The sequence below is a fragment of the Stegostoma tigrinum genome, chromosome 18, assembly GCF_030684315.1.
Source record: "Stegostoma tigrinum isolate sSteTig4 chromosome 18, sSteTig4.hap1, whole genome shotgun sequence".
In the NCBI taxonomy this organism is placed as follows: domain Eukaryota; kingdom Metazoa; phylum Chordata; class Chondrichthyes; order Orectolobiformes; family Stegostomatidae; genus Stegostoma; species Stegostoma tigrinum.
The window spans coordinates 62100719-62115151 of NC_081371.1; the positions used below are offsets into that span (position 1 = coordinate 62100719).

Consider the following 14433-nt stretch of genomic DNA (forward strand, 5'->3'; position numbering starts at 1 on the left):
CTTCAACATTAATGAAAAATTGGAATTATAATCAAAGTCAGTTTACACTGTTTCCAAACTTTAAGTAGTTCTAACTAGTCTTTGGAAAGTTATATAAATGCTTATCCTTATAATAACTCCCAAAGAACACAAAAGTGTCATAGGAAGTTTGATCCAGTAACAGAACTCTCAAACGAAAGCTTCATTTGCCAAATCACCTCTGAATCACTGCAATTTTAACTTCTGTCAAGTCTAATTCAGTTTATGACTTGCGTGTCATGCTTATGGAAGGGGCGGTGTGACAGTCAGAATCCTTGTGGAATTGTTCCCGATATCAGAAAGAATATAATTCAGATTTCACCAAGGGGGGAGATTTCATCCTGCAATGTTCTCTTGTATTTCATTAACTAAATAAGTTAAACAAACTTATAAAAATGCCCAACTGTCAACCTTAAAAAGAAACATATGTGGGTAAAAACAGTTATGTTTGAGCTGTCTCACATAAGGATTTGAACATTAAAGGTTTCAGCAGACATTCAGTCAGCCAAATTCTCACATAGTCAGTTCCAAATAAGTCAAATGTCATTTAGCAAAACAGGCTGTAACTCAGCAAAGCCTGGCACTAAAACTCAGTGATCACAGCAATGGCTTGGTTATCGATCTACTCCGGGTTCAGCTGGAGCAAGTTGGAACTGTGCCATTAATTGGTGCTAGATGTCCCGTCCCTTGGTTCATCACCCCCATACCACAGCCTCAATGGGCAGAGCGGCCACTTCCTCTTGATTTTGTGGTCATTGTGACAAGAGATCAGCACGTCGACATCCTGATGAGGCACAACAGTGACCTTGAGGGGATGAGTGGCCTATTCCTATTCCAAAATTCCTAATAGACGAACTCAAGGCTATCAAATGGTGGCAAATCCTGGAATATCAAGGCTTTTATACTGAATACCCTACAAAATCTGTTTGCTCAGTTCCATCCTGTGGGTTGGAATTGGATCTGTGTTTAGTACAATTGAGGAAGGGTTGGGTTGGCTGGCACTGTTTAACTTGGAGCAGAAGAGGCTGAGGGCAACTTCATTGCCCAGCGGGTCATGGGGACCTGGAATTCTCTGCCTGAAGGAGTGGTCAAGGGAGGAACTCCCAGCACATTGGACAACTACTCCGATGTTCATTGAAGAACTTGGGAATGGGTCTGCAGACCTGGTGCAGGAAGATGGGACTAGGCTGGCTCACCTTTTGTTAATTGACACAGGCATGATGGGCCAAATGGTCTCCTTCTGTTAGTTCTATATGACCAGGATAAATTCTGAAAGGAGATGTTGTTAGTTGTTGTGAGAACTGTGACATTACACGGGATGAGGAGTCTCACACTGGGTTTACTTGTAACTTGTAACAAAGTAGCCATCCTTCCTTCATTCCCATCTTCTTCAGCAGAAGCCCCATGATAAAATGTTGTAGGTATTGCAGCACAGCGCATCCTCTTGCATCATGTTGTATCTGAGCAGATTCATGGATCATTACAAATCTAGTGTTCTCCTGTGGAGTTGTACAGAGCGTTGGTCAGGTCACAGCTGGGGCACTGTGTGCAGTTCTGCTCACCTCACTACGGAATAGACGTGTTAGCACAACAGCAGGTACAAAGGTGGATCTCCAGGATGTTGCTTGGAATGGAGAAACTGAGCTATAAGGAGAAACTAGATAGGCTCAGATTGTTTTCTATCGAGCAAAGAAGGCTGAGTGGGGGACATGACTCAGGGGTATGAGGGGTATGGACAGGGTGAAGAGACAGCAGAGGGTTCCTCATGAGACAGCATAGTTTTAGGGTAGGGGGCAAGAGACTCAGAGGGCTTTGGGGAATAAAAGGTGGTGGGAATCTGAAATGCACGGTCTGGAAGGTGTTCTCCTCATTAGTCTGGATAACGCACAATATTTTCCTTACAGATCTTCAGTGAAAATTTAGCCTCAACTGTACTTAACTGTGAGCTGTGACCTACTCAAAGCAGAGACAAAGACTTGTCCAAACTGTTTGTTCACTCCGTGCCACCATGTAACACTTTTAGTTTCATTGTGTTGCTAAAGAATATTGACAAAGCCTACTGAGATAAGGAAAAGATTAATGACTCTCACTGTGACTTTATCTTACCATGAGGCTGCAAAGTGCAGTAAGGTAGGATAAGCATCATCTCCTGTGAAGATATTATATGTATGAATGCGCATGTGGGCGTGTGTATGTGTGGGGGAAGGTTTGTGTGTGGGTCTGTGTTTGTGTGGGTCTATGTGTGTGTGGGTCTTGTTTGTGTGTGGGGGGGCAGGGTGTGTGTGTGTGTGTTATGTCTGTGTGTGTGTGTGTGGATGTATGTGTGTGCGTGTGTCTGTGTTTGTCTGTGTGTCAGTGTGTGGGCGTGTCTGTGTGTGTGTGTGTCTGTGTGTATGTGTGTGTCTGTGAGCCTGTGTAAGTGTGACTTGAGGAGGGTGTGTGTGTGTGTGTGTGTGCCTGTGTGTGTGTGTGTGTCTGTGCGTGTGCGTGTGTGTGTGTGTGTGTGTGTGTTTCATTGTCACATGGTTGTGGCTAACCTCTCATACTACTGCACCCAACAGCCTGTCAGAAAGTGTTCCAGATTGCCACCACTCTCTGGGTTAAGATGTTCCTCCTGAATTCACACCTGGATTTGTTTTGAAGGGACCCCTTCGATATGGTTATGGAAATTTAGGAATATGGTTGGCAGTTGAGTTGAGGGACAGCCTGTTAATCACAACACCTTTTCACCTCAGAAAGCCCACATTTAGAAAAGTGTTAGTGAATCCAAAGCTCGAAGGGGTTTTCTCAGAGAAGGGGAAGTGCCCTGGTAGAGATGTGAGCCCAGGGTGTGCACCTACCTGGACTGCATGTCTGGCTGTCCCCTTTGAGGGCAGGCTGAGCTGTTCGGTAATGACTGATGCTGCACACGCTGCTGGAGTTCTATCAGATCTTGGTATTGTTGCTGCTGCTGCTGTTTGTACCGAGACAAGCTGAAGAAGAGCCCTAAAATGGCTTTTAGATTTCCATCCCTTATTTCTACAAAAGGAGAAACAAACACATTCAGTTTACTGCCAGAAGCCTTTTTGTCTCATCACTGATTGATGTCAAAGTAAAGCAGATGTAATTGGGAATTATTACTCCTTTAATGCAACACAAACTGTCCTGGAAATGTCAAATGGCTCTGTGAGTTTTTCTCTCTCCCTTCTGTACGCCTGGAGCTATCGGGCAGAGGTCCATTGTAGGGGTGGGTGTACACATTCAAGGCTAACACTCCAAAGGGACACTCTGCCTCATCAGAGCTGTCATCTCATGGGTAAATGTTAAAATAAGATCATTAAAAGAGTGGGCCATTCAGCCCTTCAATCCAGCTTCACCATTCAATAAGACCAGGACCTTAACTCCATTTCCTTGATGGCCCCCAGTGACTAGTAATTCTTTTGTTGACCTCATTGATTGGCCTAAGATGTATTCAGTGACACGTCCTGCACTACATTCTGTGAAATGGAATTTCAAAGATTAATGATCCTCTCTGAACAGAAATTGTTTGTTATCTTCACCTAAAACAAGAGGCCCTTTAGTTTGAAATGATTCCCAATAACTCCAGATTAACCCAGAAGGGGAACCATCCTCTCTGCGTCTACCCTGTCAGGCCTCCTCAAAATCCGCTATGTTTGGGAAGGTCACTGCCCATTCTTCTGAGCTACCACGGCTATCGGCCCAACCTGCTAAACCTTTCTTCAGAAGCCAAACCCTTTCATCACAGAAATCAGCTGAGTGAAACTTTTCTGAACTGTTCCCAACACAAGTCTACTCCTCCTTTTGTAAGGAGACCAAAACTGTGCACAGGAAACCAGGATTTAGAAGGGGTTTGGGTGAGAGATGAGAAAAAGTAAAGATGAGAGAAAGCAAAGATGTTATAACAGGACAGTTGAATAAGTTCAAGGTAATCAGGCAGAGTTCACATGGTGTTGCAAAGGGAATTTATGTTTAACTAATTTATTGAAGTTCTTTGAAGAGGCAACTTGTGCTGTTGATAAAGGAGAATGGTGGATGTATGAACACTTAGATTTCCCGAAGACATTTCACAAGGTGCCACAGCAAAGGTTTTTGCGGGAAATAGAAACTCGTGGAGCACAGGGTTATACAGTGGTATGGATAGAAGATCAAAAACCTATAAGAGCTGGAGATGCTGGAAATCAGCAACAAAATCAGAAGTTTCTGGAAAAGCTCAGCAGGTCTGGCAGCATCTGTGGAGAAAAAAGCAGAGTTAATGTTTCAGGTCTGGTGACCCTCCCTCAGAACTGATGATAGCTGGGAAAATGTCATTTTATGTGTAGAAGATAGGGGTGGGGAATGGGGTAGGGAGTAAACAATAGGATAGAGCCCAAAGACGGAGAAGGGCAGTTGGATAGACAAAGGAGTGTATAATGAGCACAAAAGCTGACGTTTCGGGCCTAGACCCTTCATCAGAGAGGGGGATGGGGTGAGAGTTCTGGAATAAATAGGGAGAGAGGGGGGAGGCGGACCGAAGATGGAGAGAAAAGAAGATAGGTGGAGAGGAGAGTATAGGTGGGGAGGTAGGGAGGGGATAGGTCAGTCCAGGGAAGACGGACAGGTCAAGGAGGTGGGATGAGGTTAGTAGGTAGGAGATGGAGGTGCGGCTTGGGGTGGGAGGAAGGGATGGATGAGAGGAAGAACAGGTTAGGGAGGCAGAGACAGGTTGGACTGGTTTTGGGATGCAGTGGGTGGAGGGGAAGAGCTGGGCTGGTTGTGTGGTGCAGTGGGGGGAGGGGACGAACTGGGCTGGTTTTGGGATGCGGTGGGGGAACGGGAGATTTTGAAGCTGGTGAAGTCCACATTGATACCATTGGGCTGCAGGGTTCCCAAGCAGAATATGAGTTGCTGTTCCTGCAACCTTCGGGTGGCATCATTGTGGCACTGCAGGAGGCCCATGATGGACATGTCATCTAAAGAATGGGAGGGGGAGTGGAAATGGTTTGCGACTGGGAGGTGCAGTTGTTTATTGCGAATCGAGCGGAGGTGTTCTGCAAAGCAGTCCCCAAGCCTCCGCTTGGTTTCCCCAATGTAGAGGAAGCCACACCGGGAACAGTGGATGCAGTATACCACATTGGCAGATGTGCAGGTGAACCTCTGCTTAATGTGGCATACTGCATCCACTGTACCCGGTGTGGCTTCCTCTACATTGGGGAAACCAAGCGGAGGCTTGGGGACCGCTTTGCAGAACACCTCCACTCGGGTCGCAATAAACAACTGCACCTCCCAGTCGCAAACCGTTTCCACCTCCCATCCCATTCCTCTGACGACATGTCCATCATGGGCCTCCTGCAGTGCCACAATGATGCTACCCGAAGGTTGCAGGAACAGCAACTCATTCAGCTTGGGAACCCTGCATCCCAATGGTATCAATGTGGACTTCACCAGTTTCAAAATCTCCCCTTCCCCCACCGCATCCCAAAACCAGCCCAGTTCGTCCCCTCCCCCCACTGCACCACACAACCAGCCCAGCTCTTCCCCTCCACCCACTGCATCCCAAAACTAGTCCAACCTGTCTCTGCCTCCCTAACCTGTTCTTCCTCTCACCCATCCCTTCCTCCCACCTCAAGCCGCACCTCCATCTCCTACCTACTAACCTCATCCCACTTCCTTGACCTGTCCATCTTCCCTGGACTGACCTATCCCCTCCCTACCTCCCCACCTATACTCTCTCCACCTATCTTCTTTTCTCTCCATCTTCGGTCCACCTCCCCCTCTCTCCCTATTTATTCCAGAACCCTCACCCCATCTCCCTCTCTGATGAAGGGTCTAGGCCCGAAATGTCAGCTTTTGTGCTCCTGAGATGCTGCTGGGCCTGCTGTGTTCATCCAGCCTCACATTTCATTATCTTGGATTCTCCAGCATCTGCAGGTCCCACTATCACTGAGTGTATAATGATTTGGCTGGGAGGGTGAATAGTTGTTAATGGGACTGTTAGTGACTAACAACAGGTGGTGTGTAATAGTGGTTATGTGATAACAAGGCCTGGTGTGTGGGTTAGGGGGCTGGAACAATGGGAGGGTGTGGGAGGGCTTAGGCCCTAAAATTGACTATTTCCTGGGTGGCCCCCAGAATCTATTCTACCGCATTCACTTTTCACACAGTGGTCTCCTCTACACTGCGGAAATGAAGCGTAGAAAGGGTGATTGCTTCGCAGAACATCTACATTCTGCTCATAAAAAAGGCCCTGAACTACTGAACTACCTGTTACCGGCCACTTTAACACACCTCCCTGCTCCCTGGCCAACATCTCTGTCTCAGGCTTTCTGCAGTGTTCCAGCAAAGGTCAGCACAAGCTGGAAGAACAGCACCTTATTTTCCACTCAGGCACCCCGTAGCCCACCAGATTCAATGTCGAGTTCAATAATTTTAGGGCCTCAACTGTCCCATGTCCCAGACCCTACCCCACACACCAGTCTTTTGATCACACAGCCTGCTATTACACACTCGCTGTTGTCAGTCACTAACAGTCCCCATTAACAACTACTCACCCTCCCAGCCTGATCGTTATCAACTCCTTTGTCTGTCCAACTGCTCTCCTCTCTCTTTAGGCTCTATCCTATTGTTTACTCCATACCCCATTCCCCCTCCCTATGTTCTGCATATAAGCTGACATTTTCCCAGCCACCATCAGTTCTGAGGAAGGGTCACCAGACCCAAAACGTTAACCCTGCTTTTCTCGTCACAGATGCTGCCAGACATGGATATAAGATTAACAGAAAGCAGTGCATAGGAATAAATGGGTCATCTTTTGTTCGCAAGATGTAATAAGTGGTGTGCCACATGGACCTGTGCTGGGGCCTCAAATGATTACAAGTGATTGCGTGAATGATTTGGATGAAGGGACTGAAGGTATGGGAGTTAAATACACTGACAACACCAAGACAGGTGAGAAAGTGCATTGTGAAGAGGGCATAAGGAGTCTACATAGGGATATCAATAGGTTCAATGAGTGGGCAATCTGGAAAACATAGTCTAATACTGGAAAGTGTGAAATTTCCCATTTTGGCAGAAAGAATAAAAAATAGCAGCATGTATCTAAATGGTGATGTACAGAGGGATCTGGGTGTCCCATTGTGTGAACCACAGAAGGTTAGTTTGCAGGTACAGTAAGTAATGAAGGAAGCTAGAATGGAATAGAATATTATCATTTATTGCAAAGAGAATTTTTTTTTAAAAAAGAGGTTATGCTTTAGTTAGGGATAATGGGAACTGCAGATGCTGGAGATTCCAAGATAATAAAATGTGAGGCTGGATGAACACAGCAGGCCAAGCAGCATCTCAGGAGCACAAAAGCTGACGTTTCGGGCCTAGACCCTTCATCCCTCTGCATCGCCGAGGCCAGACGCCAACTCTCCGACACCACGTCCTACCGCCTCCTCGATCATGACCCCACACCCGAGCACCAAACCATCATCTCCAACACCATTCACGACCTCATCACCTCAGGGGACCTCCCACCCACAGCCTCCAACCTCATTGTTCCCCAACCCCGCACGGCCCGTTTCTATCTCCTTCCCAAAATCCACAAACCTGCCTGCCCTGGTCGACCCATCGTCTCAGCCTGCTCCTGCCCCACCGAACTCATCTCCACCTATCTGGACTCCATTTTCTCCCCTTTGGTCCAGGAACTCCCCACCTACGTCCGTGACACCACCCACGCCCTCCACCTCCTCCAGGACTTCCAATTCCCTGGCCCCCAACACCTCATATTCACCATGGACGTCCAGTCCCTGTACACCTGCATTCCGCATGGAGATGGCCTCAAGGCCCTCCGCTTCTTCCTGTCCCGCAGGCCCGACCAGTCCCCCTCCACCGACACTCTCATCCGCCTAGCTGAACTCGTCCTCACACTCAACAACTTCTCTTTTGACTCCTCCCACTTCCTACAGACTAAGGGGGTGGCCATGGGCACCCGCATGGGCCCCAGCTATGCCTGCCTCTTTGTAGGTTACGTGGAACAGTCCCTCTTCCGCACCTACACAGGCCCCAAACCCCACCTCTTCCTCCGGTACATTGATGACTGTATCGGCGCCGCCTCTTGCTCCCCAGAGGAGCTCGAACAGTTCATCCACTTCACCAACACCTTCCACCCCAACCTTCAGTTCACCTGGGCCATCTCCAGCACATCCCTCACCTTCCTGGACCTCTCAGTCTCCATCTCAGGCAACCAGCTTGTAACTGATGTCCATTTCAAGCCCACCGACTCCCACAGCTACCTAGAATACACCCCCTCCCACCCACCCTCCTGCAAAAATTCCATCCCCTATTCCCAATTCCTCCGCCTCCGCCGCATCTGCTCCCACGACAAGACATTCCACTCCCGCACATCCCAGATGTCCAAGTTCTTTAAGGACCGCAACTTTCCCCCCACGGTGATCGAGAACGCCCTTGACCGCGTCTCCCGCATTTCCCGCGACACATCCCTCACACCCCACCCCCGCCACAACCGCCCCAAGAGGATCCCCCTCGTTCTCACACACCACCCCACCAACCTCCGGATACAACGCATTATCCTCCGACACTTCCGCCATTTACAATCCGACCCCACCACCCAAGACATTTTTCCATCCCCTCCCCTGTCTGCTTTCCGGAGAGACCACTCTCTCCGTGACTCCCTTGTTCGCTCCACACTGCCCTCCAACCCCACCACACCCGGCACCTTCCCCTGCAACCGCAGGAAATGCTACACTTGTCCCCACACCTCCTCCCTCACCCCCATCCCAGGCCCCAAGATGACATTCCACATCAAGCAGAGGTTCACCTGCACATCTGCCAATGTGGTATACTGCATCCACTGTACCCGGTGCGGCTTCCTCTACATTGGGGAAACCAAGCGGAGGCTTGGGGACCGCTTTGCAGAACACCTCCGCTCAGTTCGCAAAAAACAACTGCACCTCCCAGTCGCAAACCATTTCCACTCCCCCTCCCATTCTCTTGATGACATGTCCATCATGGGCCTCCTGCACTGCCACAATGATGCCACCCGAAGGTTGCAGGAACAGCAACTCATATTCCGCCTGGGAACCCTGCAGCCATATGGTATCAATGTGGACTTCACCAGTTTCAAAATCTCCCCTTCCCCTACTGCATCCCTCAACCAGCCCAGTTCGTCCCCTCCCCCCACTGCACCACACAACCAGCCCAGCTCTTCCCCCCCACCCACTGCATCCCAAAACCAGTCCAACCTGTCTCTGCCTCCCTAACCGGTTCTTCCTCTCACCCATCCCTTCCTCCCACCCCAAGCCGCACCCCCCGCTACCTACTAACCTCATCCCAACTCCTTGACCTGTCCGTCTTCCCTGGACTGACCTATCCCCTCCCTACCTCCCCACCTACACTCTCTCCACCTATCTTCTTTACTCTCCATCTTCGGTCCGCCTCCCCCTCTCTCCCTATTTATTACAGTTCCCTCCCCCCATCCCCCTCTCTGATGAAGGGTCTAGGCCCGAAACGTCAGCTTTTGTGCTCCTGAGATGCTGCTTGGCCTGCTGTGTTCATCCAGCCTCACATTTTATCATCTTATGCTTTAGTTATACAGGGCTCTGGTAAGACCACATCTGGAGTACTGTGCCCACTATTGGTCTCCTTGTTTAAGGAAGGATACAAATGGGCCGGAAATAGTTCAGAGAAAGTTGACCCAGACTGATTCCTGGAATGGGTAGATTATCTTCTGAGGAAGGTGACTTGACTGAAACAGATAAGATCCCAAGAAGATAACAAAGTGTGGAGCTGGATGAACACAGCAGGCCAAGCAGCACCTGAGGAGCACAAAAGCTGACGTTTTGGGCCTAGATCCCAAAGAGACTTGACCGGTTGGACGTGGAGAGGACATTTCCTCTTGTGGGGAAATACAGAACTATGGGTCACTAACTCAAAATCACAGGTCACCCAATTAAGACAGAGATGAGGAGGATTTTGTTGTCTCAGAGGGTGCGAGTCTGTAAAACTCTCTTCCACAATTGGCAGTCATTGAATCTCTTTAAGGATGAAGTAGATAGATTCTTGCTAATGAAGGTATAGAAGGACCGCAACATCCCCCCCACAGTGATCGAGAACGCCCTTGACCGCTTCTCCCGCATTTCCCACAACACATCCCTCGCACCCCGCCCCCACCACAACCGCCCAAAGAGGATCCCCCTCGTTCTCACACACCACCCCACCAACCTCCGGATACAACGCATCATCCTCCGACACTTCCGCCATCTACAATCCGACCCCACCACCCAAGACATTTTTCCATCCCCACCCCTGTCTGCTTTCCGGAGAGACCACTCTCTCCGTGACTCCCTTGTTCGCTCCACACTGCCCTCCAACCACACCACACCCGGCACCTTCCCCTGCAACAGCAGGAAATGCTACACTTGCCCCCACACCTCCTCCCTCACCGCCATCCCAGGCCCCAAGATGACATTCCACATTAAGCAGAGGTTCACCTGCACATCTGCCAATGTGGTATACTGCATCCACTGTACCCGGTATGGCTTCCTCTACATTGGGGAAACCAAGCGGAGGCTTGGGGACCGCTTTGCAGAACACCTCCGCTCAGTTCGCAACAAACAACTGCACCTCCCAGTCGCAAACCATTTCCACTCCCCCTCCCATTCTTTCGATGACATGTCCATCATGGGCCTCCTGCAGTGCCACAATGATGCTACCCGAAGGTTGCAGGAACAGCAACTCATATTCCGCTTGGGAACCCTGCAGCCTAATGGTATCAATGTGGACTTCACCAGCTTCAAAATCTCCCCTTCCCCACCGTATCCCTAAACCAGCCCAGTTCGTCCCCTCCCCCCACTGCACCACACAACCAGTCCAACCTGTCTCTGCCTCCCTAACCGGTTCTTCCTCTCACCCATCCCTTCCTCCCACCCCAAGCCGCACCCCCATCTACCTACTAACCTCATGCCACCTCCTTGGCCTGTCCGTCTTCCCTGGACTGACCTATCCCCTCCCTACCTCCCCACCTATACTCTCTCCACCTATCTTCTTTTCTCTCCATCTTCAGTCCACCTCCCCCTCTCTCCCTATTTATTCCAGTTCCCTCTCCCCATCCCCCTCTCTGATGAAGGGTCTAGGCCCGAAACGTCAGCTTTTGTGCTCCTGAGGTGCTGCTTGGCCTGCTGTGTTCATCCAGCCTCACATTTTATTATCAAGGTATAGAAGGGTTTTCTGGGGCGGGGGGAAGCAGTGGAATACAGAGTAATCAGCCAAGATCTTGCTGGATGGCAGGGCAGCCTGAAGGAGCTGAATGGCTTCCTGATACCTTCAAACAAAGGCAGTTTGCCAAACTGCTATTCACATCCACTCTTGTCAAATCTTTTATTTCGTTAGTACAATCATATAGCGCGTCTCGATCTAACGTACTAAATATCTGCTCTGATTCCCTCTCCAGGGAAGTCATTGATTGCTGGAAACTGTTCGAGGAAGAGCAGAAGAATTCTCCAGACTGCTGTGGCTAATATGTCTCACTAAACCAACTACACAGAAACAGAAGGGCACCAATGTTCCCAGCCTGTTCATCTGTCTGTCTAAACGCATCTTAAGCATTACTATTTTCTCTGTTTCTACCAGCTCCCCCGTCAGCACATTCCAGGCACCTACCACCCTCTGTGTTATAAACTTTTTCCCTCTCATTTTAAACCTGTGCCCCTAGTGTTTGAGATTTCTGCCCTGGGTAAAGACTCTGACTATCCACCCTATCTATGTCTCTCATAATTTTATATTCTTCTATCAGGTCACCCCTCAGCCTCTGACACTCTCACAAAAACAATCCAAGTTTATCCAACCTCTCCTTATATCGAATACCCCCCAAACCAGGCAACATCTTGGCTAACCACTTTTGCACCCTCTCCAAGGCCTCTACATCCTTCCTATAGAGCAGTGACCAGAACTGCACACAACACTCCGAACTATAGTTTTAGTCCCTGCCATTGTTTGAATTGTTTCTGTGGGATCTCTGCGGTTCACTGAGAGAGCAAATGGGATCTCATTTTAATATCTGATCTGAGAGTCAGAATCCCTGATGTAGTTGCTCAGTCAAGTGCATCAGGGAATGATAGCAGAGAAAGAAAACAAATTCAGAAGTGCTGATGGAACATCAAGTTGAATTTCAAATGTCTGGGAGCCTCATTTGTGACTTGGAAAGTAACACATCTGTACGGGTGTGCTGTACAGTGAGCTCACTCTGAATAGATTGTATAAGCAACAGTAAACATGATCTCACAAATAGTATCAGGCTCATGTGGAGCTTATTTTGCAAAGTCAATTCTGCCGAGTCACATCCTTTTCTACAGAAGGGATGAAAAACAGGAGCATCAGAAAATGAGCAGAGACAAATCAGAGATAACGAGGTGTGGGGCTGGATGAACACAGCAGGCCAAGCAGCAGAGGAGCAGGAAAGGCCCAGTGCTTCAACACTGCACAAACAAGTCTTCCTCAGTTTCTTACCCGATTCAAAACACGCCCCTTCGGGCTTCTTCATATTACAGAGAAACCTGCGATATCACCACTACCCTCCACAACCTGAAGACATCCTCAGTGAGGTGGGTGCCCAGATTCATAGAATCCCTACAACGTGGAAACAGACCACTCAACCCAATGTCCACACTGCCCCTCCAAACTGCATCACACCCAGACACATCCCCATCCCCCTACCCTTTCCCTGTAACCCTGTAATTCCCACGTTTAATCTACCTAATTTACACACCCCTGAACACTGCAGGCAATTTAGTGTGGCCAAACCACCTTACCCTGCACATCTTTGGACTGTGGGAGGAAACAGGAGCACCCGGAGGAAACCCACGCAGACATGGGGAGAATGTGCAAACTCCGCACAGACAGTCGCCCAAGGGTGGGACTGAGCCTAGGTCCCTGGGGCTGTGAGGCAGCAGTGCAAACCACTGAGCCACCATGCCGCCCCATTATTATGAAGTTTTTTTCATTCACAGGATGATGGGGTCACTGGTTAGCCCAGCATTTACTGTCCATCTCTAATTGCCCAGTAGGCCATTAATAGTCAACCACATTGCTGTTGGTCTGGAGTCACATGTAGGCCAGACCAGGTAAGGATGGTAGATCCCTTCTCTAAAGGACATCAGTGAATCAGATGGATTTTTCCTGACAATTGACAATGGATTCACAGTCATCATTAGACTCTTAATACCAGATTTACATTGAATTCAAATTCCACCATCCGCTATGGTAGAATTCAAACTCAGCTCCTCAGACCGTTACCTGGATCTCTGGATTAACAGTCCAGCAATAATACCACTAGGCCATTGCCTCCCTGGCAATACTACAGAGTAAACTCTGTTACTGTTACAGAGTTTAGCTCTTTTTGATAGAGTAATTACTGAGTTAAAACTGACCTAAAGGGCATTCCTGTGTCTGGGGGCTAATGCTGTTCGATGTGGGTAATCACTGCGCTTCAGGGTGGAGGGTAATTACTGGGCGGGTTTAGTGCTGTTTTTGGAGGTAAATACTCTGTCTGTGAGTAAATACTATTTTCTAAGGGTACTTACCGTGTCTGCGGAAACTACAATAGTGCTGTTCTATTGGGTGTAATTAGTGTGTCTGGGGGTTGGTGCCATTTTCTGGTGGGTTTCGCTCTCTCTGCTGTTGGTTTAGGATGTGCGCATAATGCACTCTCAGGCTCTGTGTAGAACTATCCACTGGATAAGATGTCAAACTATAGCTCCATTTAACCCTCCCGTTGGAGGTTGGATAACCCGACAGCACAATGTATGAGGAAGAATGGGGAAGCTATTCCCAGCGAATATAAATCCCTCAACAAAAAGCTGAAAAGAGACAATCTGGTCTTTACCATTTTTCTACTTGTGGGAGCTTGCTGTGTACAAATTAGCTACAATGTTTCCTACATTACAAAAGTAACTGCATTTCAGAATTACCTCATTAGCTGCACTATATGGAACATGCTGAGGTTATGTTAGGCACGAGAACGCTGTGAATGTTTTCTTCCTACAGCTCCTTAATTATACTAATGTCATGCGATCTCCCAGTTTGCCTCTCTCGATGTGGAATTGAAACTTCTCTCACTTTGTAGCTGTGTATAAAGTATAGATCCATGTTCCACACTTTATTCTGGCGCTGCCTTCAGGTTAACAATTGTTAACCTCTGTGTTTCAAAGGATTTGACTACCCCCAATCAGACAGGGTCCTTTCTAACTCCACAGGCCAATCAGGTTGAAAGGAGACAGATGGTGAGTTTATATTTGTTGAGTAAATGGGATTGGACGGTTTAACTTTAGTTATTGCTTAGGCAGGACTCAGGGCTATACATGGAATACAGCCAGACTATTCCAATCCCATGAACCCTCCAGTGCCCAGACTTATAAAATCCCAACAGTGCTTGGAATG

The 14433-nt window shown here is 48.6% G+C and overlaps 1 protein-coding gene across 2 annotated transcripts in view; it reads right to left on the reverse strand.

The window, feature by feature from the left end:
• nav3 (neuron navigator 3) overlaps positions 1-14433 on the reverse strand; it is an 824703-nt gene that overhangs the window by 290092 nt on the left and 520178 nt on the right. For both annotated transcript variants that reach the window (XM_059652602.1, XM_059652603.1), the window contains one exon: positions 2859-3036. In XM_059652602.1, the coding sequence (XP_059508585.1) occupies positions 2859-3036 (178 nt within the window). The remainder of the gene's footprint in view (positions 1-2858; positions 3037-14433) is intronic.